The 22517-nt window shown below is 48.0% G+C and overlaps 1 protein-coding gene across 2 annotated transcripts in view; it reads right to left on the bottom strand.

Moving 5' to 3' along the window:
* USP10 (ubiquitin specific peptidase 10) overlaps nt 1–21934 on the bottom strand; it is a 72976-nt gene extending 51042 nt beyond the window's left edge. The window contains exon 1 of one of the 2 annotated variants that reach the window (XM_079799972.1): nt 21786–21934. In XM_079799972.1, coding sequence (XP_079656098.1) covers nt 21786–21806 — 21 coding nt within the window. In that variant the 5' untranslated portion in view covers nt 21807–21934. The remainder of the gene's footprint in view (nt 1–21785) is intronic. The other variant, XM_079799973.1, reaches the window with a different exon arrangement.
* Between the last annotated feature and the right edge of the window lie 583 nt (nt 21935–22517).

Below are 22517 nucleotides of genomic sequence, written 5' to 3'. Positions count from 1 at the left end.
ACAAGAAGTATTTATGTTAGTTGAACATACACCCCTCTCCTTCCAATTTTAAGGAGGAAGTACAGAATGTTCCCCTTAATGAGTTGCTTTGGTTGTTAATGAAAACCAAAGTTACTTAGAAGCAGTAAAAGATGCAAAATTACTATCTGCTTAAAATAAAGAATGCAAAACAGATGCTGATAGCTAAGAATTTGCCATGTCACACTGATGAAGAAGTATTTGAAAGATTTTTTTGCTGATTTTTAGAGAGAGAAAGGGAGGAGAGAAAGAGAGAAACATATATGTGAGAGCAAATCATTGATTGGCTGCCTCCTACACTCCCCCTACCTAGGATCGAGCCCCCAACTCTGGGCATGTGCCAACCTGGAATCAAACCAGTGACCTTTCGGTGCATGGGACTATGCCCAACCAACTGAACCACACCGGCCAGGGCAGGAAGTAGTGTTTTCAATTAATACGAATTATTCTTCTATATTACTTAGCAAAATATAACTCCAGCTATGCCTCCAAAATAATTAATGAATTAAAAGACATTTATCCTTCAGTTTACTATTGTGTTTTAATTAGCTCTGAGAAAAGAATCAATGCATAATCAGAAACAACTAAAAAAATGGATCCATACACCTGAAACTAATACAAAATAATACTGAATGTAAACTGAAACTGAAAAAAAATTAAACAAATGAAAGAAAATATTTTTTAAAAACTACTGGATTAATGATGACATTGGCTGGGATATCTACGGTGATAAAGGTGGCAAATATAAAAAATAACAGGTAAGCCAACTGGAAAGTTCTCTTTCCAAGCTCATCATTGACACAGAGGCTTTCTACCTGAAGGCTGACATCTCCTTGGCTCTCAAATTTAGGGGATAAGGGCATTTGCTCTTGCCATGTCAACAAAGGATCACTGCATGGCCTACCAACTGAGCATGGGAAAGCTATGGTGAAAACATTTTATTCGCATCAATAACTGTCCTATGATCTCAGAACTACATTTTTTAAAAACAGCCCAGAGAATGAAACAAAACAGAGAGAAATATCTGATATACAGGTCAGGCACCTGGATTAAAGAAACTACATAACAGAGATACAGAGAGCCATGAAAAATCTTAAAGGAAGCTTAGAGTTCACCCATGCATTCTTATTGCAGAAATTATCATCAATCTGAAACAAGAATAGCAGCCCACCTCTTCTTAATCATGGATCTGTATGCTGTGGTCCTGTTCTTCATTGCCAGAACCAGAAACAACAAAACAAAACCACATACAACCCTGAACATACTGAATGACAACCAGGTGTGTTCTTTATTTCCTTCAACTGGTCCCTCTGTCAATTAACTTATCCATTTGACACACAGTTAAGGCAAGATGCTGTGCTAGGCAGTGGAGGCACTGGAGGAGAACCAGAACACACATATTCAAAAAAACCTTCCTGGGCCCATCAGATCACCCTCAGGGCCCCTGAACTCCTACTTAAAGACACCTGTCAGAGCTCTAGTTAGACGACCATCTGTCCAGTGTTACCTTCACCAAGGAGGGCCATGTCTTCTTTTCACCACTCTGGGCACGGGGCCCAATACAGGCCCAGCAGGCTGCAGGCCTCCTCGAATGGCCAACTGACCATAGGAGAAAAGGTGAAGCACCTACAGAATCAAAGTCAAAGGGCCCTCAAAGCCACATACAAGGGATTCCTTTCCTTTTTCATAGAGAAGTAATGAACTAATTAACAGAGCTAACTCAAATCTATCACCCAAGAAGAAATCAATGGCAAAGAAACAAAAGGTACTTTAACTTTCTTCCACCTAGGAACTTTACCTTTCTTCCACCTTTGGTCCGGCTGGTGTGGCTCAGTGGTTGAGCATTGACCTATGAACTAGGAGGTCACGGTTCGATTCCCGGTCAGGGCACATGCCTGGGTTGCGGGCTCGATCCCCAGTGTGGGACTTACAGGAGGCAGCCAAGCAATGATTCTCTCTCATCATTGATGTTTCTAGCTCTCCCTCTCCCTTACTAAAATCAATAAAAATATTTTTTTTAAAAAAAACACTCATTTGTTCAACATGTACTTTGGGATAAGAGGCAAACTCTTTCCAAACTCAGTCCTGGTAACTCAGTGTCCAGGTCTAGTCATTGCTAGAATACTGCTACAGAATCACTGTGTCAAGTTCAAGTTATATTCAGCTAAGCTTCCAGCCAAAACTGAAGAGCACATTAAGATTTTTTTTTCCCTTACCTTTCTCACTAAACAGAACTCTAGTCACAGATGAAAAAGAAAGTTTATGCTCCTGGCACTTACCTCACACTGTGTAGTTATTACATGGAAAAGCCAAGAGTTCTATAAGAACCAAGAGCAGCCCAGCCAACATGGCTCAGTGGTTGAGCATCGACCTATGAACCAGGAGGTCACAGTCCGATTTCCAGTCAGGGCACATGCTTGAGTTGCAGGTTTGATCCCCAGTAGGGGGGTGTGCAGGAGGCAGCCAATCAATGATTCCCTCATCATAGATGCTTCTATTTCTATCTCTCTCCCTCTCTCTTCCTCTCTGAAATCAATTAAAAAATATTTTTTTTTAAAAAAAGAACCAAGACCAATTATTTTTTTAGCACCAGTTTGTGAAAAAACTGGAGGCAAAAATTTCTTACGCTGATAAATCCATGACCAGTAACCAAATAAAGCAGCAAGAACTTCTGATGGCAAATTGGCTGGCTGTGTACACACATCCCCAAAGAGATTTTGACCCAACCCGTCTTCAGAGTGAATTAGAAAGTTATTTCCGACTCTCTGGGACATCAGACAGTCACGGTTAAAATGAGCTGTGGTGGAGTCTGCGCTGCTCCCATACTGATCATTAGGTCCTGTTTCATGATATGGAGCACAGCAGTCATCTGCAAAGCATCTGTAGCTTTGGGGAACATTTTCACACTTACGTATATTTTTGTAATTGCGTTTTACAACTTACAAACCCCAATAAACATTCCAGCATACAGCAAGAGCTGAAAAAGAGTTTGATGAGAAGGAATTAATCAGTTTTTAATAAACTTCAACAAAACTAAAATCTCATTGTGAAGATCCAATGTGGTGGATCTTCAAAACTTTCAGGTTTTTCAGCTGCTTCTGTTTCCACAATTCATTCCACTCAATGCTAAAATTAGATAATGTCACTTCTCAGAGTGTTACAACCTGTATTTTTGGTTGTTGTTCACACTTAACCTAGATTGGAAAAATTAAAAAATTTTTGTTCAAAATATGATTTAGTTAATCCCATTCATGAGAAAGTGGTCAACAGATTAAGTGGGAAAAGATGTAAACAAAACCATATGGATGGAGCCCTAGCCATTGCTAGCTGGTTAGAGTTTTGGCGCTTGCACCAAAGGATCACAGGTTTGATTTCCTGTCAAAGTAACATACCTGGGTTGTAGGTTCAATCCCTGAGCCCAGTTGGGGTGCATACTTGAGGCAGCTGACTGATGTGTCTCTCTGTCTGTCTCTCTTTCTTTCTGTCTCTCTCTCCTCCATTCTCCCTCTCTAAAAATCAATGGAAAAATACTTCAACAACAACAACAAAAACCATATGGAGTCTGAAACTTGAGTGTGGCTAAGATAACATGCAGAAGTCATCCAAAACACAGATTTGGGGCCTGGTCACAGGGATCTCTAATCAGCATGTCTGGATAATGATCACCGTGCCAGGTGATTATCTTGGGAGACCATGACCAAGGATCATAATTTAAATACTATTATATAAAATGACCCCAAATGTCTAAAATTTACTACAAAAAGTACTCAAGGGAAGCATTTCAAAATACAGGGTGGGCAAAAGTAGGTTTACAGTTGTGAGTAATGAAACACGGAGTTTACTCTTGTATTACTCATTTATTATTATATTACTTGTCTTATTATCGTGACATTCTTTTGAGTTAATAAAGCTACTGTAATAATCATAAACTGTATGTCTTTTTCCATATGAACTATAAACCTTTTTTTTTTTTCCCACACCTTTATTAACAGCAGTTATCTCAGAGTCATGGAATATAATTGGTGATGCGTTTTTCATGCTTTCTTATTTTCTAGGAGCATTAAAAGAAAAAGAAAAAAGCTTATTTTTAAAGGTACCTCCCTAAAAAAGTAAAGTGAATCATGTCCCCAAATGACCTTCCCTAAAGAATCTATCCAATTATCACTGATGACACTCAAGGGCTATTTTCCTGGCATTAATCTCCCCCAGATGTCCCCAACAGAATGCCCTACATTTTTCTCCTTAAAGTTGTGGGGTTTGAGATGCCTGAGGTGCTGAGGTAAGCAGAGAATTCATTCCCAGACCTCGAGGAGAGCCCGAAGAGTGATAGCCTTGACAAGACACGAGTCCCCTGAGCAATCATCTCAATCAGCAATGCTAACACAGCATGGAACTACCTACCCACTTCCTACAACCTGTGGTTTTATTCCTAAAACCTGTGGTTTCCCACAGACACCCACCTGCTTACAAGATCAAACACAGTCTTTGGCTTGGACTACCAAGTTCCTTCGCCTCTCCTCCGATTCCTGTCCCATCACTTCACCCTATACATCAGTCAGTCATCGGGTTCCCAAACATGCCGCAGGCTTTGAGACTGTTCCTCTGCATGTTCTCTCCTACGTGCCCTTGTCCTCATGCTTCTATCTCTAAATGTCACTTTTCTAGAAGAAACATCTTCCCAGCTTCTCCTGACACACAGTTACACTCTCCTTTTTTCAAACCATTTTACTGGTACGCCCAATTATCTCTTAGATTATGCCATTTCTATCTACTACAACCTCCCTAGTCAAAAGTCTAAGAATCTTCCTACTGATCTTATTGCCACTGTGACCATGCTAGTCTAGTCTACATAGGGCAGTGAGAGTATAAGCCAAAATACAATCTGATTTTGAGATTCTGTGGTCAAGTGCTATACCATGCCCTCTTCCACGTTTTTCTCAAGGTAAACAGTATCTTCTAAGAAAGATGCAAGGGCTGAAACCGGTTTGGCTCAGTGGATAGAACGTCGGCCTGCAGACTCAAGGGTCCCAGGTTCGATTCCGGTCAAGGGCATGTACCTTGGTTGCGGGCACATCCCCAGTAGGGGATGTGCAAGAGGCAGCTGATCGATGTTTCTCTCTCATCGATGTTTCTAACTCTATCCCTCTCTCTTCCTCTCTGTAAAAAATCAATAAAATATATTAAAAAAAAAAAAGAAAGAAAGAAAGGATGCAAGGTTGCTGTCTACCTCCCATCTTCAGCACTGAGCTCAAGACACACTGGCTTTCTCTGAGTTCCTTAAACGCTCCAAACTCACTCCAGTCACAGGGACAAGGCACATGTTTTTGTTTGTTTTTTTTTGTTGTTGTTGTTGTTTTTATATTTTATTGATTTTTTACAGAGAGGAAGGGAGGGGACAGAGAGCTAGAAACATCGATGAGAGAGAAACATAGACCAGCTGCCTCCTGCACACCCCATACCAAGGATGTACCCGCAACCAAGGTACATGCCCTTGACCGGAATCGAACCCGGGACCTTTCAGTCCACAGGCCGACGGGTTGCCAAACCGGTTTCGGTGGGACAAGGCACATGTTGTTCCCATTGTCTCAAGCTCTCAGCTACGGCACCAATTCTGGGGAAACCTTTCCTTGACTTCCCCAGGCCATGCCAACAGACTGTGTTCCCTTCCTGCTGGACACACTTCTGTTAGGAATAATACATGCATTACTGTGATTATCTGAGGAGCACTGTCTCCCTCACTAGATAGCAAGCTCCCTGAAAGAGGGACAATGACTGCTTTTGCTCATCACTCCATCTTCAGTGCCTGGTACACAGGAGCCACTCAATAACTATGTGATGAATGAATGAATGCTCTTGACTATGCTGTTCACACCTCTGTTACGGGAATTACAACCCTAAACAGGACTCACCAATTACCCGATTTCTCTCCCCACGATTCAGTGAATTTCTAAAGCACAGAAACTCTCTTTTCAACTCTATATTGCTAATGCCCAGCCACCAAAAATTTTTGAACCACACAAGATATACAGTCCTTCATATGTACTTCTGAATAAGGGTCTGATGTCCTAAAAATTAATTCCAAATGAAATGGAATGCTACCATAGAAGGCCTGATTTTGCATTTGATTAGTCAGAAGTGGATGGCTGAATACAGTTGTCTCTGGGGAGGTGGACAGGAGGTGGGGAGTGGGAGGAGAGTGCTTTCTTTTTTGCCATTGCAGTATTTTGATAAAAACAAAAGGGAGCGGAGAAAAAAACCTGATTTTGAAGAAGATAGAAATATACCCAGGTTAATTACCCAATTCCCCACTATTCACTCAGGCTGGTGACCTACAATCTCTCCAACAAAAGGTTTGTCCTCTTAGTAATCTTTTCTAGTGCAGTGGTGACCCATCAACAATAATTTGAATTTAAATCAGAACTCTTACAACAGAAAAACTGGCAAATATAACTGCTATAATTAAGGGGCTAAATGGCTTCAAAATATCCTTTCTTTTAAAGAAAAACATTGTTTAGACATTTTGTTACTCAGAAATTTCTACAGCACTTCCATAGTCCTCAGTATACTGGGTCCCAATGGGCCACTTTTACCTCCAGTATATCTGCTTCATTCCCTGACAAAATTGGGCAAAAATAAGCAAACTATATTTAAATAGGTGCCTTCAGTAATTTTAAAAATAAGATTTGCTCCAAAAAGTTCAGTTCAATGACTATCTGCTTAGAACTGACTGTATGTATTATGAACAAAAGAACATATCACCCAATAAATAAATGCCCTAACAGAAAAAAAGCATAGAAATATATATCAAACTGAAGATCAAACTGAAATATATATCAACAAACTGAAGATCAAACTGAAGATATTTTTTAACTTACATACTTCTATATTGTTTGCATGTTTTAGAACTAGCATGCCTTAGTAAGAACTTATATCAAAATGCATTCCATGCAGTATTTAGTAATTAATAATTATTAACATACTAGAGGCCCGGTGCACGAAATTCGTGCACGGAGGGGGGTTGTCCCTCAGCCCAGCCTGTACCCTCTCCAATCTGGGACCCCTCGAGGGATGTCCGACTGCCCGTTTAGGCCCGATCCCGTGCCCGTTTAAGCCCGATCCCACCTGGGATTGGGATCGGGCCTAAACGGGCAGTCGGACATCCCTCTCACAATCCAGGACTGCTGGCTCCCAACTGCTTGCCTACCTGCCTTCCTGATTGGCCCTAACCACTTCTGCCTGCCAGCCTGATCACCCCCTAACCACTCCACTGCCAGCCTGTTTGCCCCCAACTTCCCTCCTCTGCCAGCCTGGTCACTCCTAACTGCCCTCTCCTGAAGGGTTGATCACCTCCAACTGCCCTCCCTTGCAGGCCTGGTCCCTCTCAACTGCCCTCCCTTGCAGGCCTGGTCCTTCTCAACTGCCCTCCCTTGCAGGCCGGGTGCCTCCGAACTGCCCTCTCCTGCTGGCCATCTTGTGGTGGCCATCTTGTGTCCACATGGGGGCAGGATCTTTGACCACATGGGGGCAGCTATATTATGTGTTGCAGTGATGATCAATCTGCATATTACTTTTTTTTATTATGTTTTATTGATTTTTTTACAGAGAGAAGGGAGAGGGATAGAGAGTTAGAAACATCGATGAGAGAGAAACATCGATCAGCTGCCTCCTGCACATCCCCTACTGGGGATGTGCCCGCAACCAAGGTACATGCCCTTGACTGGAATTGAACCCGGGACCCTTCAGTCCACAGGCCGACGCTCTATCCACTGAGCCAAACCGGTTTTGGCTGCATATTACTCTTTTATTAGATAGGATAGAGGCCTGGTACAGGGGTGGGGGCCAGCTGGTTTGCCCTGAAGGGTGTCCCTGATCAGGGTGGGGTTCCCTTGGGGCGTGGGGCGGCCTGAGCGAGGGGCCTGTGGTGGTTTGCAGGCCGGCCACGCCCCCTGGCAACCCAAGCGGAGGCCTTTCCCTTCCTTCTACAATTGAAACTTTGTAGCCTGGAGCGGAGCCAAGCCTGGGGCTCCCTCCGGGGCCCGCAGCCATTTGTGTTGGGGTTATAATTGAAACTTTGTTGCCTTAAGTGGGTGGGCCCGGCCAGGGTGTGCAGAAAGCTTTACTTCCCCTGTTGCCGGGAGCAACCCTGGCCTGCTCTCTCAAGCTCCATTCTGCCGCCATTTCTGTTTGAATTTGTTTACCTTCTATAATTGAAACTTTGTAGCTTGAGTGGAGGCTTAGGCCTGGCAAGGGCAGGCGGAAAGCTTGGCTTCCTCTGTTACCTAGGAAACCTTGCTCTCTGTGGCTGTAGCCATCTTGGTTGGGTTAATTTGCATACTCGCTCTGATTGGATGGTGGACTGGCTTGTGGGTGTGTCAGAGGTATGGTCAATTTGCATATTTGTCTATTATTAGGTAGGATTAGTAACAGTAATAGTAACATATTCCATCTTTAAACATTTAAATCTTTTTTAATATATTTTTATTGATTTCAGAGAGGAAGGGAGAGGGAAAGAGAGATAGAAACATCAATGATGAGAGAGAATCATTGATTGGCTGCCTCCTGCACGTCCCCTTACATGTGCCCGGACATGTGCCATTGACTGGAATCGAACCTGGGACCTTTCAGTCCGTAGGCCAACTCTCTGTCCACTGAGCCAAACCAGCTAGGGCTAAATCTTCATTTCATTCATTTGTCCATCATAAACATTCATTGAGGAATTACTATGGGAAGTCATAATATGAAATGTTATCCTTTTATCAATCTCTTCTAGAAAAGCAGCTTGGTAAAGTAAAACAGGCAAAGAATTTAAAAGTTCAAAGGCCTGCTTTTAAGTCCTTCTTGATTACTCACTTAAAAGCCATGTCACAGCCTCTCTGAGTCTCACTTTACTTGTGTAAAATGGTAATAACAATATGTAACAGAGTTGCTGCAAGGGTCAAACCAGCCATGGCACTTTATAAACCATGTAGTTTATACACTGCACAACATCCTCCACATGTCAATTCTGAATTCTTAATGTTTTATAATAAACATGTTCTTGCTTTTCCAATTATCAGATCAACCCAGAAGGTCAACCCCAGGTCTCAAATAAATGTACATATCTTGGCAGCCATTTAACAGGAATTTCTACTTAAATATCAATATTTAACCCTTTGCGCTCACTTGCTTTTTTTCTTGATTCCTTTATTCTACTCGGGGTTTAATTTTTTAAATACCCCAGATTTTACAAAGCGCGGCAATAGAATAAAAAACTGGAGTTTCGGAGAAACCAAGATGGCGGCATAGGTTAAACACCTAACCTACAGCCGGGCACAACAATTTCAAAAACACAACTAAAAATCAAAACGGACATCATCCAGAACCACAGGAAAGCTGGCTGACTGAAATGCGCACAATTAGAAGGAAAAAGAAAACCACAAGGAAAATCAGGGAAGCCGTAAAAGCTTGAGGTATGGAGACACGGGTGGAGACAGGAGCCCGCGCGCGTGCGGGGAAGACGGAGCCGGAGAGGAAGGGGCGGCTGACGGCCTGGCTGGCGTTCTCTGGCGGGAAGGAGATAAAAGCGCCAGATTGTGCTGAACCCCAGCTCCAACTGCACTGAACCCCATTTCCCGGCGAAACCCTGGGAAGCCGGGCTCATGCTGGGGGAGTCTGGGCTGTGGGACAGAGACACAGAGGAGCTGCGCCGGAGCCGCGCACGGGAATGTGCGCAGAGGAGGGACTGTTGCCTGTGCCGCTGGATTGCCCTAGCGGGAGGGAGACAAGGGCTCCGGACTGTGCTGAACCCCCAGTTCCAACTGCACTGAACCCCAGTTCCGGTAAAGACCCGGGGAAGCCAGGCTCATACTGGGGAAAGCTGGGCTGTGGGGCAGAGGTGCAGAGAGGCGGCGAAGAGCAGAGCACCGGAGGCGCGCAGGGGATTGTGCGCGGAGGATGGGCTGCTGACTGTGCCGCTGAGTCGCCCTGGAGGGAAGGAGACAAAAGCGCCAGACTGCGGTGAGCCCCAATTCTGACTACACGGAAACCCAGTTCTGGGCGAGAATCTGGGAATCCAGATTCATTGGGGGAGAGACTAGACTGTTTGGCAGCGCGCGAAACTCCAGGGCGCTTTTCTCTCAGAGGTGTTTGCTGGGAGTACGGAGGGACACTGAGACACAGGAACCTCATAGGGCGGGGCTGACGGGAAGCCAAGGCGGTAGGCTCCGCCCTGTAACTCCGCCCCATCCAAGCTGAACACAGAGGCTTTTACAATTTTGCAAGTCTAGTTGAATGGGGCTGTCTCCCGGCATAGACACAGCTGATCCTCACAGCCAATTGGACTGGAGGTCACATCCTCCCAGTGTACCAACAGCAATCAAGGCTTAACAACACCAAGACTTTGCACTCAGCCCACAAAGGGGGGTATCAAGAGCGACCACCTAGGGAGATTGGGGAAGCTGAGCGATAGGGAGGCAGCCAAAAGGGGAAGACACCGAAACAGGTCACGAATATAAGTGATGCTGTAATTCATGCTGAGGGGCCACAGGCAGTAGCTGACCTACACTCCATTGGAGACCCAGAAACGAAGGCATCTAGTGGTCGGTGTGAGATGACACCAGATTTCAACCACTACCATAAGGGACACATTCAAGAGGCAGACGCAGTGAGCGCCAAAGCCTTGCTGCACCAAGACCCGGCAAATAAACGTGTCTCCCGCACAGCAACTCTTCCTTTATAGACACAGAGGGTCCGCACGACCAATTGGCCTGGAGGACAATTCCTCCCAGTGACACCAACAACAATCAAAACTTAACTATACAAACAAGGACCAAGATGGAGGCATAGGGCAGAAGCCTGATTGCTGCCTACCACAACAATTTTGAGACTACGACGGGAGAGCAGAGCAGACACCATCCAGAACCACCGGAGGGCTGACTGAGCAGATGCTCTACAACTAGAATAAAAGAGAGGGGTACGCGGGATGAAGCTGATGCCGGTGACCCAAAGACCACACTTTAAAAACTACGGCTCAGGCGACACAATGGCGGCCTGGATCGTGCTCGGCGCAGTTCCCCCAGCGGTCTCCGGCTGAGGGGAAGGCTTCACTCGCTGCCGAGCACGGTCAGACGAGCCCCTGGGAGACATGGGGTGGGAGACTACGCGCTTGCTGACCTCCGAGTCCTTCAAGAATCTCAACGCCTCGGAAGCGGCCAGGTGCGCATGCTCAGCGACCGGCCACCGCTGCAGACCCAAGGGCCGACGCAGCCACCCCGGACCAGCCCGCCGCCGCGCACCGGGCACACCGTAGCTTCGCCGAGCCCGCCGCCCAACGAGTTCTGCGGTGGCTGCCCTGGAACTCTGAGAAAATGGCCGAAGGAATTGCTGAGAGGGAATTGACCAACAGGAATTGGGATCAAGAAGATGAAACCCCGCGGGGTCCCGGAACTGGGTGAAGCCGCGCGCCTCTGGGTCCGGGTGAGGCTGGAAACTGGGTCAGGGTGAGGCTGGGCCCCGGGTCCGGGTGAGGCCATGTGCCCCTGGGTCAGGGCAAGGCCATGCGCCCCTGGGTCCGGGTGAGGCTGAATCCTGGGTCAGGGCGAGGCCGTGCGCCCCTGGGTCCGGGTGAGGCTGAATCCTGGGTCTGGGCGAGGCCGTGCGCCCCTGGATCCGGGTGAGGCTGAATCCCGGGTCCGGGCGAGGCCGTGGGCCCCTGGATCCGGGTGAGCCTGGGTCCCGGGTCCGGGCGAGGCCGTGGGCCCCTGGATCCGGGTGAGCCTGGGTCCCGGGTCCGGGCGAGGCCGTGGGCCCCTGGATCCGGGTGAGCCTGGGTCCCGGGTCCGGGCGAGGCCCTGGGCCCCTGGATCCGGGTGAGCCTGGGTCCCGGGTCCGGGCGAGGCCCTGGGCCCCTGGATCCGGGAGAGCCTGGGTCCCGGGTCCGGGCGAGGCCCTGGGCCCCTGGATCCGGGTGAGCCTGGGTCCCGGGTCCGGGCGAGGCCCTGGGCCCCTGGATCCGGGTGAGCCTGGGTCCCGGGTCCGGGCGAGGCCCTGGGCCCCTGGATCCGGGTGAGCCTGGGTCCCGGGTCCGGGCGAGGCCCTGGGCCCCTGGATCCGGGTGAGCCTGGGTCCCGGGTCCGGGCGAGGCCCTGGGCCCCTGGATCCGGGTGAGCCTGGGTCCCGGGTCCGGGCGAGGCCCTGGGCCCCTGGATCCGGGTGAGCCTGGGTCCCGGGTCCGGGCGAGGCCCTGGGCCCCTGGATCCGGGTGAGCCTGGGTCCCGGGTCCGGGCGAGGCCCTGGGCCCCTGGATCCGGGTGAGCCTGGGTCCCGGGTCCGGGCGAGGCCCTGGGCCCCTGGATCCGGGTGAGCCTGGGTCCCGGGTCCGGGCGAGGCCCTGGGCCCCTGGATCCGGGTGAGCCTGGGTCCCGGGTCCGGGCGAGGCCCTGGGCCCCTGGATCCGGGTGAGCCTGGGTCCCGGGTCCGGGCGAGGCCCTGGGCCCCTGGATCCGGGTGAGCCTGGGTCCCGGGTCCGGGCGAGGCCCTGGGCCCCTGGATCCGGGTGAGCCTGGGTCCCGGGTCCGGGCGAGGCCCTGGGCCCCTGGATCCGGGTGAGCCTGGGTCCCGGGTCCGGGCGAGGCCCTGGGCCCCTGGATCCGGGTGAGCCTGGGTCCCGGGTCCGGGCGAGGCCCTGGGCCCCTGGATCCGGGTGAGCCTGGGTCCCGGGTCCGGGCGAGGCCCTGGGCCCCTGGATCCGGGTGAGCCTGGGTCCCGGGTCCGGGCGAGGCCCTGGGCCCCTGGATCCGGGTGAGCCTGGGTCCCGGGTCCGGGCGAGGCCCTGGGCCCCTGGATCCGGGTGAGCCTGGGTCCCGGGTCCGGGCGAGGCCCTGGGCCCCTGGATCCGGGTGAGCCTGGGTCCCGGGTCCGGGCGAGGCCCTGGGCCCCTGGATCCGGGTGAGCCTGGCCCCGGGTCCGGGGGAGGCCCTGGGCCCCTGGATCCGGGTGAGCCTGGCCCCGGGTCCGGGGGAGGCCCTGGGCCCCTGGATCCGGGTGAGCCTGGGTCCCGGGTCCGGGGGAGGCCCTGGGCCCCTGGATCCGGGTGAGCCTGGCCCCGGGTCCGGGCGAGGCCCTGGGCCCCTGGATCCGGGTGAGCCTGGGACCCGGGTCCGGGCGAGGCCCTGGGCCCCTGGATCCGGGTGAGCCTGGGTCCCGGGTCCGGGCGAGGCCCTGGGCCCCTGGATCCGGGTGAGCCTGGGTCCCGGGTCCGGGCGAGGCCCTGGGCCCCTGGATCCGGGTGAGCCTGGGTCCCGGGTCCGGGGGAGGCCCTGGGCCCCTGGATCCGGGTGAGCCTGGGTCCCGGGTCCGGGGGAGGCCCTGGGCCCCTGGATCCGGGTGAGCCTGGGTCCCGGGTCCGGGCGAGGCCCTGGGCCCCTGGATCCGGGTGAGCCTGGGTCCCGGGTCCGGGCGAGGCCCTGGGCCCCTGGATCCGGGTGAGCCTGGCCCTGGGTCCGGGCGAGGCCCTGGGCCCCTGGATCCGGGTGAGCCTGGGTCCCGGGTCCAGGCGAGGCCCTGGGCCCCTGGATCCGGGTGAGCCTGGGCCCCGGGTCCGGGTGAGGCCCTGGGCCCCTGGATCCGGGTGAGCCTGGGCCCCGGGTCCGGGTGAGGCCCTGGGCCCCTGGATCCGGGTGAGCCTGGCCCCGGGTCCGGGTGAGGCCGTGGGCCCCTGGATCCGGGTGAGACTGGGTCCCGGGTCCGGGTGAGGCCGTGGGCCCCTGGATCCGGGTGAGGCCACGCGACCCTGGGTCTGGGAGAGGCCACGCGCCCCTGGGTCCGGGTGAGGCCATGCGCCCCTGGGTCCGGATGAAGCTGAATCCTGGGTCTGGGCGAGGCTGTGTGCCCCTAGATCCGAGTGAGACTGGATCCCGGGTCCGGGTGAGGCCGTGGGCCCCTGGATCCGGGTGAAGCCGTGCCCCTGGATCCGGCCGAGACCAAACCAGAGGGAGTCGGACCTGCATTACCACCATTTGTCCACCATCCAGAGCTGAGGGGTCAGTGCCGACATGTACTCATAAGGAACTGGTGGACATTGATATTGGGTCTCAAAAGAACTGTTGGACCAGAAAGAAACTCACTACAGACTGATTCGTTTGCCTGTCAGCATAACTATTATTGCTCGTCGCACATTCAGTTCTTATAAGTATATCTCTAGTGACACATGATTTCGCTCATCTAGGGGAAATGATGAACAACATAGACTGATGAACAAGAACAGAACCAGAAACAAGGAGGCATCGATCGGACTATCGGGCCTCAGAGGGAGGATAGGGGAGGGTGGGGGGAGGGGGGAGAGATCAACCAAAGGTCTTGTGTGCATGCATATGAGCCTAACCAATGCTTAAGTTCAACAGAGGGTTGGGGCATCCATGGGGAGGGGGGTGGGATGGGAATGGGGGGATGAGGACAAATATATGACACCTTAATCAATAAAGAAATTTAAAAAAAAACAAAAAAAAAAAAAAAAAAAAAACTGGAGTTTCTTTTCATACAAACTTATTTATTTGGATTTTTTTATATTTCAAATTATTGATACATTCAAAGAGTAATTTTAATCTGTATAATTTTTCATGGTGTGATATTTTTTGAAACATTCACCCACATGAAGACCTGGTTTACATTCACATGTTTCGCAAATATAAATCGTCTCTCTTCTTCCTCCTTTGATTTTTTTTGTTAGAACAAACAACACAATCTTTGTGTTTTTTGTTAGGGTGAGGTGCTCTAAGTTAGTGGATAATAATCTACCCCTGGAAGTTAGTGTACCATCTCTGAATTCTCCAACAAGATCATGTACTAGTTTCCTAATAAATTTCACATGTGTTATCGGTTTTTCATTTTTTCTTTTTGGCATCAGTTGAGACGGCATTTACATTTTACTTGTCCTTTCATGCTAATGAAAACAAGAAAAGATACTGGAAAAATAGACAAAAATCCCCCTTCCCCCCACCCCCGCGGTGAAACTACGTGTCGAGTGTGGCTCGACATACGAGCGAGCTGCTACCGATGCTAACCGTGTCGAGTCACACTCGACATCCGAGTGCAAAAGGTTAAGAGGAACTGTGTGTGTGTGTGTGTGTGTGTGTGTGTGTGTGTGTGTTCATTCACCACATTGGGCAAGCATCTCCCCAAACTCTAGAATTAAATGTCATTTTCAAATTCTCTTCTATTCCTCCAAAGCTTCCACATCTCTTACCAAAAAGAAAAAGATTGGCTCAGTCAGCATGGCTCAGTGGTTGAGCTTCAACCCATGAACCGGGTCATTCCCACTCAGGGCATATGCACCGGTTATGGACTGGATCCCCAGTAGGGGGCGTGCAGGAGGCAGCCAATCAATGATTCTCTTAATATTGATGTTTCTATCTCTATCCCCCTTTCCCTGTCTGAAATCAGTAAAAATATATTTTTAAAAAAGAGAGGCATTGCTGCCTCCTCTAGAGTTATAAACTGTCTACAATAAGAGAAACACACACAAAAAAAAACATGAGAAATCCTCCTAACAGTTATCAGAACACCAAATAAATTCACAAGTTAATTGGTCCTGACTAAATTTAAATGAATATAAAATAAAAATGCACTGCGCAAAGGACACTATGACACTATCATGTTTACGTGAAAACAATGAATGCAGATTGTAACACCTCGTTAAGACCAAAGGCAAATCAAAATTTTCTATGCAGAACCATATATTAAATATTCTTGGGCAGTTCTAGTTCACAAGGTCCATGGCTTACAAAATGTAATTTATACTGATATCCAGCTTTACTCAATATATTAAACACAAAAATGAACATTTTTGACACATATCACAATGGTAAACTTCTATTTTTGTCAACAGTGAGAAGACTAAAGTTAAGAAAGTGGTCCAAAAAGCCATCCCCACCACTTGCAGTGCAATCAGTTGATCTCAGCTAAGGACTATAGCTCAGGTGGGGGTCGGGTGCTATAATATTCATGGGACTCCCATCCACAATAACAAGGGCAGTCTTTTTTTTTGTTTAAGACATACTTTATTTTATTTTTATTATTTTTCATCCTTACCTGTGAATATGTTTAGAGCAGCGGTCGCCAACCTTTCGGACCTCACGGACCACCGGTGGCGACCGTTGGTTTAGAGAAAGAGACAGAGAGAAACATCGATATGAGAGTGACACTGACGGGTTACTTTCCCGACGTTCCCTAACTAGGGATCTAGGGATTGAACCTGCAACCCAGGAATGTGCCCTGACAGGAATCGAACCAGAAACCTTTAGGTGCATGGAACAACAACTGAGCCACTCTGGCCAGGCAACAGGTGCAGTCTTAATTTGTGTTTTTCAGGGGATGGGGCCGGCCAGCCAACTTCCCACAGCCCCTCCCCCCCGGCCAGCCAGCCCCACCCAGATCAGCCTGCAGCCCCTCCCCCTGGCCAGGCCGAGGGACCCCACCTGTGCACAAATTTGTGCGCCAGGCCTCTAGTTTCTTCATAAAGACGAAAGGGGAGACAAAAATCCACCACCATCAAATATGGGGGGAAGCCAGGGACTAAATGTAATATCAAGAAGGCAGAATAGTGGGGACCCCAGCCTATTAGGATGCACTTTCATTTCTAACACATTTCTATTACTTGAGTAAGAGTGCAGTCTTAGGAAATGGCTCTCGAGCTGATACCAGAAAAATAAATTGAGAATTGATCTAAAGAATGGCAACCAAAAAAGCTGCAAAGACCAAGTGGGATGAGCCTAAAAATCAGAAGACTAGTCATCATGAGTGTGTAGACACTTGGTGGCAGGCACTGGGCTAACAGTATACATGCATATTATCATCTAACAATTCTCAAGTAAGCCAGAAAGAAAAAGTCTAGAAATACATGCTTTAATTCTCCACATTGCCTCTCTCTCATTCCCAAACCACACTTCTACCTCAATACCTCACCTACCCTATTCACAGGAGAGGACAACCGCAGCATGGCATGTTTCAAGACAGAGGGCAGAATGGAGTTAACTGACTGACAGCTTCTGGTTCCTCAGGTCTTCTGCCGAAAATGGGGTATGGCTGAGGAGCTTTCAAATAGAAAGTAGCCAGCTCGTGAAAAGTCTACATTCTGAAGACTCCACATCTAGGTTTATGTAGATAGATTCTACAATGTTTGAGTCTTGAAACAAATACTATGAACATACCCCTTGGGCTACCTTTATTACTTAGTATACCTACACAAATTCTTAATCCAGCCAGTGGACAGAAATGGTCATAGAAAGACTTTTTGGAAGATCAATTCAATAAACAGGAAAACTGCAGTCCAAGCACATGTAAGTCTTTGAAAATGAACATCTACACTGCTGAAATAGCACTAAAGTGACAAATGACAGTAATCCAATGGCCTAAGGCCAGTAAATTCCATTGCAAATGGATTTATCTGTTTTGTGCCACAGTGATTTTTGTACGTGTGGCAGTTAATAGAAATATAAGTCTAATTACAAATTCAAAAGCAAACTCTTCCTATTTTTCATACTTGGTATTTAAGAAAGTAAGAAATGTCCTCAGCAACCACCTTTAATGTGCCACTTGAAAAACCAGACCCATTATTAGCAAGTACTTACATGTCTGAAATCTGTAAAAACACTAAAACAAACAAAAATAACCTTGATGTAACTACTTCAAGTAGAGAGATACACCTTTTCTCAAGTATTGAATACTCTCTTCTGAGCAAAGAAAGCACAAAGTAAATGTGTCACTAGGCTTGGCAGTAAATAACCATTAAGCTTTGTAATCATTTCCTCCTTTAAGTTTTCCTATGTGTGAACACTATTATATCATGCCAGTTCCACATTTTAAAAAAGCTCTGGAATATATATCCTAACTTTTGCTCTAAGAGGAGTTTAGAACGAGGCAGATCCATTTATTATTCAATATAATTTCAGTACACTCTGGTCCCAACAATATGGGCTCCAGAGCATGAGGGCAAGGCCCTGAATACCATTCACCTGCACCGCTGTTCTGTAGAAACCACTGAGGCAGTGGTCGGCAAACTCATTAGTCAACAGAGCCAAATATCAACAGTACAACAATTGAAATTTCTTTTGAGAGCCAAATTTTTTAAACTTAAACTTCTTCTAATGCCATATCTTCAAAATAGACTCGCCCAGGCTGTGGTATTTTGTGGAAGAGCCACACTCAAGGGGCCAAAGAGCCACATGTGGCTCGCAAGCCACAGTTTGCCGACCACAGCACTGAGGCAACAACCATCAACTCACAAACTTTAAATAGCATAACTAGTCTTAGGATATGTCTCAATATTTTGCTGTCAGTATGCAAAGGAAAAAAGGTATCTCCAAGTATCCTATATATAAATAATTTTATATACTTCAGTTGCTCCTATGTAAGACTCCAATAAAAATGTCTCTTTTAAGAATTACTAATATAGTTGTCAGATATAAAGATATTCATCAATATATAGGGTGTCGCAAAAAAAAAAAGTACACACACTTATTTCTATAGATTCTTTCAAATTTTAAAAATGAACTATATGTTAATAAACACTGACTTTATCATCATTCAAAGTGTATACCTTTTGGGGGGACATCCTGTAGTAACACTGCCATGTGCTATAAAATTGGATCCAAAATATTCCCTAGTGTAAAATGTGGGGGCCCCACTATTACAAGGCAATGAAAAGACTGAGGTGAGCCTGCTGCAGAGGACCAGGACAGCAGTAGCCGCATGACATCTAATAGGATATAGGAAGCATTACTGTGGGGAAGTCATTATAAATGACTTCAATGATCACAAAAATTTGTTCTGGTTTAAGGCAGAACTAATCTGTTCAAATTAATTATCCCAAATAATTTAATCAGTTCCCTCTCGACAACAAATATTCATAAATTAGAGAGGTACTTATATTTCAACTGTCAAAGTTCATCACTTGTCTTTGTTAAAATATTGAAAACTATTGGCATCAGAAATGTTTCCAAGTTTTGCACTGTTTCATATCAACTCAGGAAACAGAATTCGATCAACAGTATGGAAATAAGACATAATATATATAAAGTTTTAAAACTGTAACCTTAATCCAATTTTAAAATAGGATCCTTACTCCCTGCCGGTGCGGCTCAATGGTTGAGCATCGACCTATGAACCAGGAGGTTCAATTCCCAGTCAGGGCACATGCCAGGGTTGTGGGCTCCATCTCCAGTGTCGGGGCATGCAGGAGGCAGCCGATCAATGATTCTCTCACACCACTGATGTTTCTCTCTTCCTCTCCCTCCCTCTTTGAAATCAATAAAAATATATGTTTTAAAGATAAACAGGACCCTTACTGTTAATTTGTGGTTGTTATTCCCAATAGTAAACAAGCAATATGCATATCATAGTGCTTAGCTCAGGGTAAGGGTTCAATCAATGATTGTTGAATTAATGAATGAATGGCCTTTAAGGCTGAAGGACCTTTAGGACAGCAGGTAATTGAGTAAAATTTATTAAAATGCTCAACCTGACTCAAACAGGATCCGATCATTAAATCTCGTCACATATAACTTCATTACTTGTTTTCATTACTATACTTTAAAAAGGAGAGAAATCATGCTCTGACTGGTTTGGCTCAGTGGATAGAGCGTCGGCCTTTGGACTGAGGGTCCCAGGTTCAATTCCGGTCAAGGGCAAGTACCTTGGTTTCAGGCACATCCCCAGTAGGGGGTGTGCAGGAGGCAGCTGATCGATGTTTCTTTCTCATCGATGTTTCTAACTCTCTATCCCTCTCCCTTCCTCTCTGTAAAAAATCAATAAAATATATTTTTCAAAAATGTTTAAAAGAGAAGGAAATCATACTATTTCCACTGCTAAACTCTCCATGCTAGAACTTAATATCATTTACACCATACTTTAAAAGAATAACCCCAAAGTGCTGCTAGCATTTATGTTCAGCTAACTTTTGCCACTCCAATTTTATAAAGATGTATATAGGCCATATTGTTGTATAAAACATAAATACAGTACTAGAACAATGATTGAAAACAAAATTACAATTAGGTTCACATATTATCACTGCTAATTAACATTTCAATCAATTTTGCATTGTGATTAGTGCCTATAATAATGGTAGTGAATTGTGCCTGACATTCTTTTTTCATTTCAAAATCACTATGAATATTTTTTCTTTTAGAATATAGTTTTGTTTTATTGATTTCAGAGAGAGAAAAGGGAGAGATAGAAACATAGATGACAGAGAAACATCTATCGCCCTGTCCAGGAATCGAAACATGGCAACCTTTGGGTGCTCAGCGACACCCAACCAACTGAGCCACACAAGCCGGACACCATGACTATTCTATCACACATCAGTTCACAATGCCCTTGAACCTGTCCATACTTACTATATTAAGCTATTTACATGCATATTTTAAGTTGAGAAAAAAGCAAATACCAAATCTCTTAAAATATTTTAATTACACATTTGTACCCTAAGTCTCTTTTTTGTAACAAGTACAATACTAAATACTAAAGAGTAGATGTACACATGAACAAAAAGTTAAAAGGAGAAACTTCTAGTGCAAACTAACTACATACCAATAATTTAACGAAATTGCAACTCTGTGGATTTAATTTGTTAAAAGGTTTTCACGGGGGGCAATGGTAAGATATGTACACATATAATACCTTAATAAAAAAATTGAAAAAAAAAAAAAGGTTTTCACGTTTTAAATTCCACAACACGCATTAATTACAACAGTTATGAAAACCGACTTCATTTCCAAAAAGGTAACAAAAGCCAGTACTTTAAAAGGGTTAGGATTTACCGGCCACCAGTTTACCGAATAGCTACTTTGTTTCATTCCCCCATATTTAATACAAAAGAACATTGAGACGGTATAAAAGTGCAGTAACTTCTAGGGATTAGATGTTAACAAATCAGCAGTCTACTGCAAAGTTGACAAATAATAACACATGCCGATTTTTTATCCAGAGTATCTGTAATGGGGGAGGGGAGGAGTGTGACTCGAACTCAACTCTACACATGCATCTCCCTAAAATCGAAAGGTGCATTTTACTTTCTTTCCTCTATGCGATTATTAAAAACATCCCCTAACCTTTAGATACAGTTGTGACAGGGTGCATAGTGTCAGGCAGGCTGACATGGATTCGTGCAAAAGATGTCACTCGCGAGTAAAAGTACCGTCCTGGCGACTTATTTTTAGTTTTCTTTGCAACAGTAACCTAAGGATGCTCCTTAATGACTTGGGTCTAAAAACTAGGAAACCAGCAAGCCAAGCCCCCCCGTGGTCAATCAAGCTGAGAAAGCAGCCATTGGAGACGGGGGAGAAACAGGGCACCCCCAAATCTGGTGGCTCGCTCGGGGCAGAGAGGCTACGGGAGTGCTTGGAGCTCTGCCGCCCAATGGGCCTGCCGAAGCCCCCAGGCTGCCTCTCCCGGTGACAAGGGCCCCGTTTCCAAAGTCGGCGCGGTCCAGCCAGGGAGGTTTAACCCCTTCGCGCCCCCCCCCCCACGCCCTCTTCCCGCTGCTTCCGCGGCTTCCTACGGGCAGGGGACGGCGGGCTCCGGCGCGGGGCGGACCGCGGCAGCGGGCGGCCGAGGCACGGAGACTGCGGGAGGCTCGGGGCCTAGTCCCAGGCAGCGTGTCCCGGCGCCCTCCCCCACTCCCACACGCCTCGCTCCGGGCCAGGGTGCGGGCGCTCGCCCGCCGCCCGCCCCGCTGCCCGTCCGCCGCGTCTCGGGGCCCCTTCCAGCCGAGGGCACGGGCCGGCAGCTACCTGTGGGCTGCGGAGGGCCATGGCGGCCCGTTTCAATGAGCCTTGTCGCTCGCCCGACTCCTCACGCTGCTTCCCCCGCCGCCGCCATCTTCTCGCCCGCACATAGACACTCGCATCGGCCGCCGCGCCTGCGCACTGGCCGCGCACCGCGGGGCGCGGGGAGGCCGGGCGCGCCGGGCGCGTGCTGCGCCTGCGCGGCGGACAGGTGGGCGTGCGCGGCGGGAGCCGGCCCAGGGTGGACTCTGAGCCCGCGCCTGTGGGGCGGATGCGGCCCTTCCTGAACTGGAGCCACCGGAGCCCCGCTGCAGGGCGGGAGGGGGAAAGCGCAGAGGAGAGAGATGAAAACACCAAAGCACCAAGGTGGTCCTGGCTTCTCACCTGGTGGGAGGCTGTCGAAGTGATTGATGGGCGGGACTTGGGACGTCTGGTGCCCGGGAGCCACAGCCCCAGCCCCAGCCCCAGCCCCAGAGTCTCCCTGGGCCAGGGTCTCCGGAGTGAGCGCTGAAGACCCAGAGGACTCCTCTGGTGTATGAAGATCACGTTTCCATCCATTCATTCACTTACGTTTCCATCCATTCATTCACTGACTCACTTTTCATTCATTCCACAAATACTGGCAGTCTACTCTGTCATGCCTTTTACTTGACAATTGGAGGATACTGAAAAACAAACAAGCAAACGCACTTGAGGCCTGGCAAAGTTAGTAAGCAGTGCTACCGATTACACACATAC

Source organism: Cnephaeus nilssonii, assembly GCF_951640355.1.
Source record: "Cnephaeus nilssonii genome assembly, chromosome: 20".
NCBI classification, from domain to species: domain Eukaryota; kingdom Metazoa; phylum Chordata; class Mammalia; order Chiroptera; family Vespertilionidae; genus Cnephaeus; species Cnephaeus nilssonii.
This window is presented reverse-complemented; position numbering and strand designations above follow the sequence as displayed.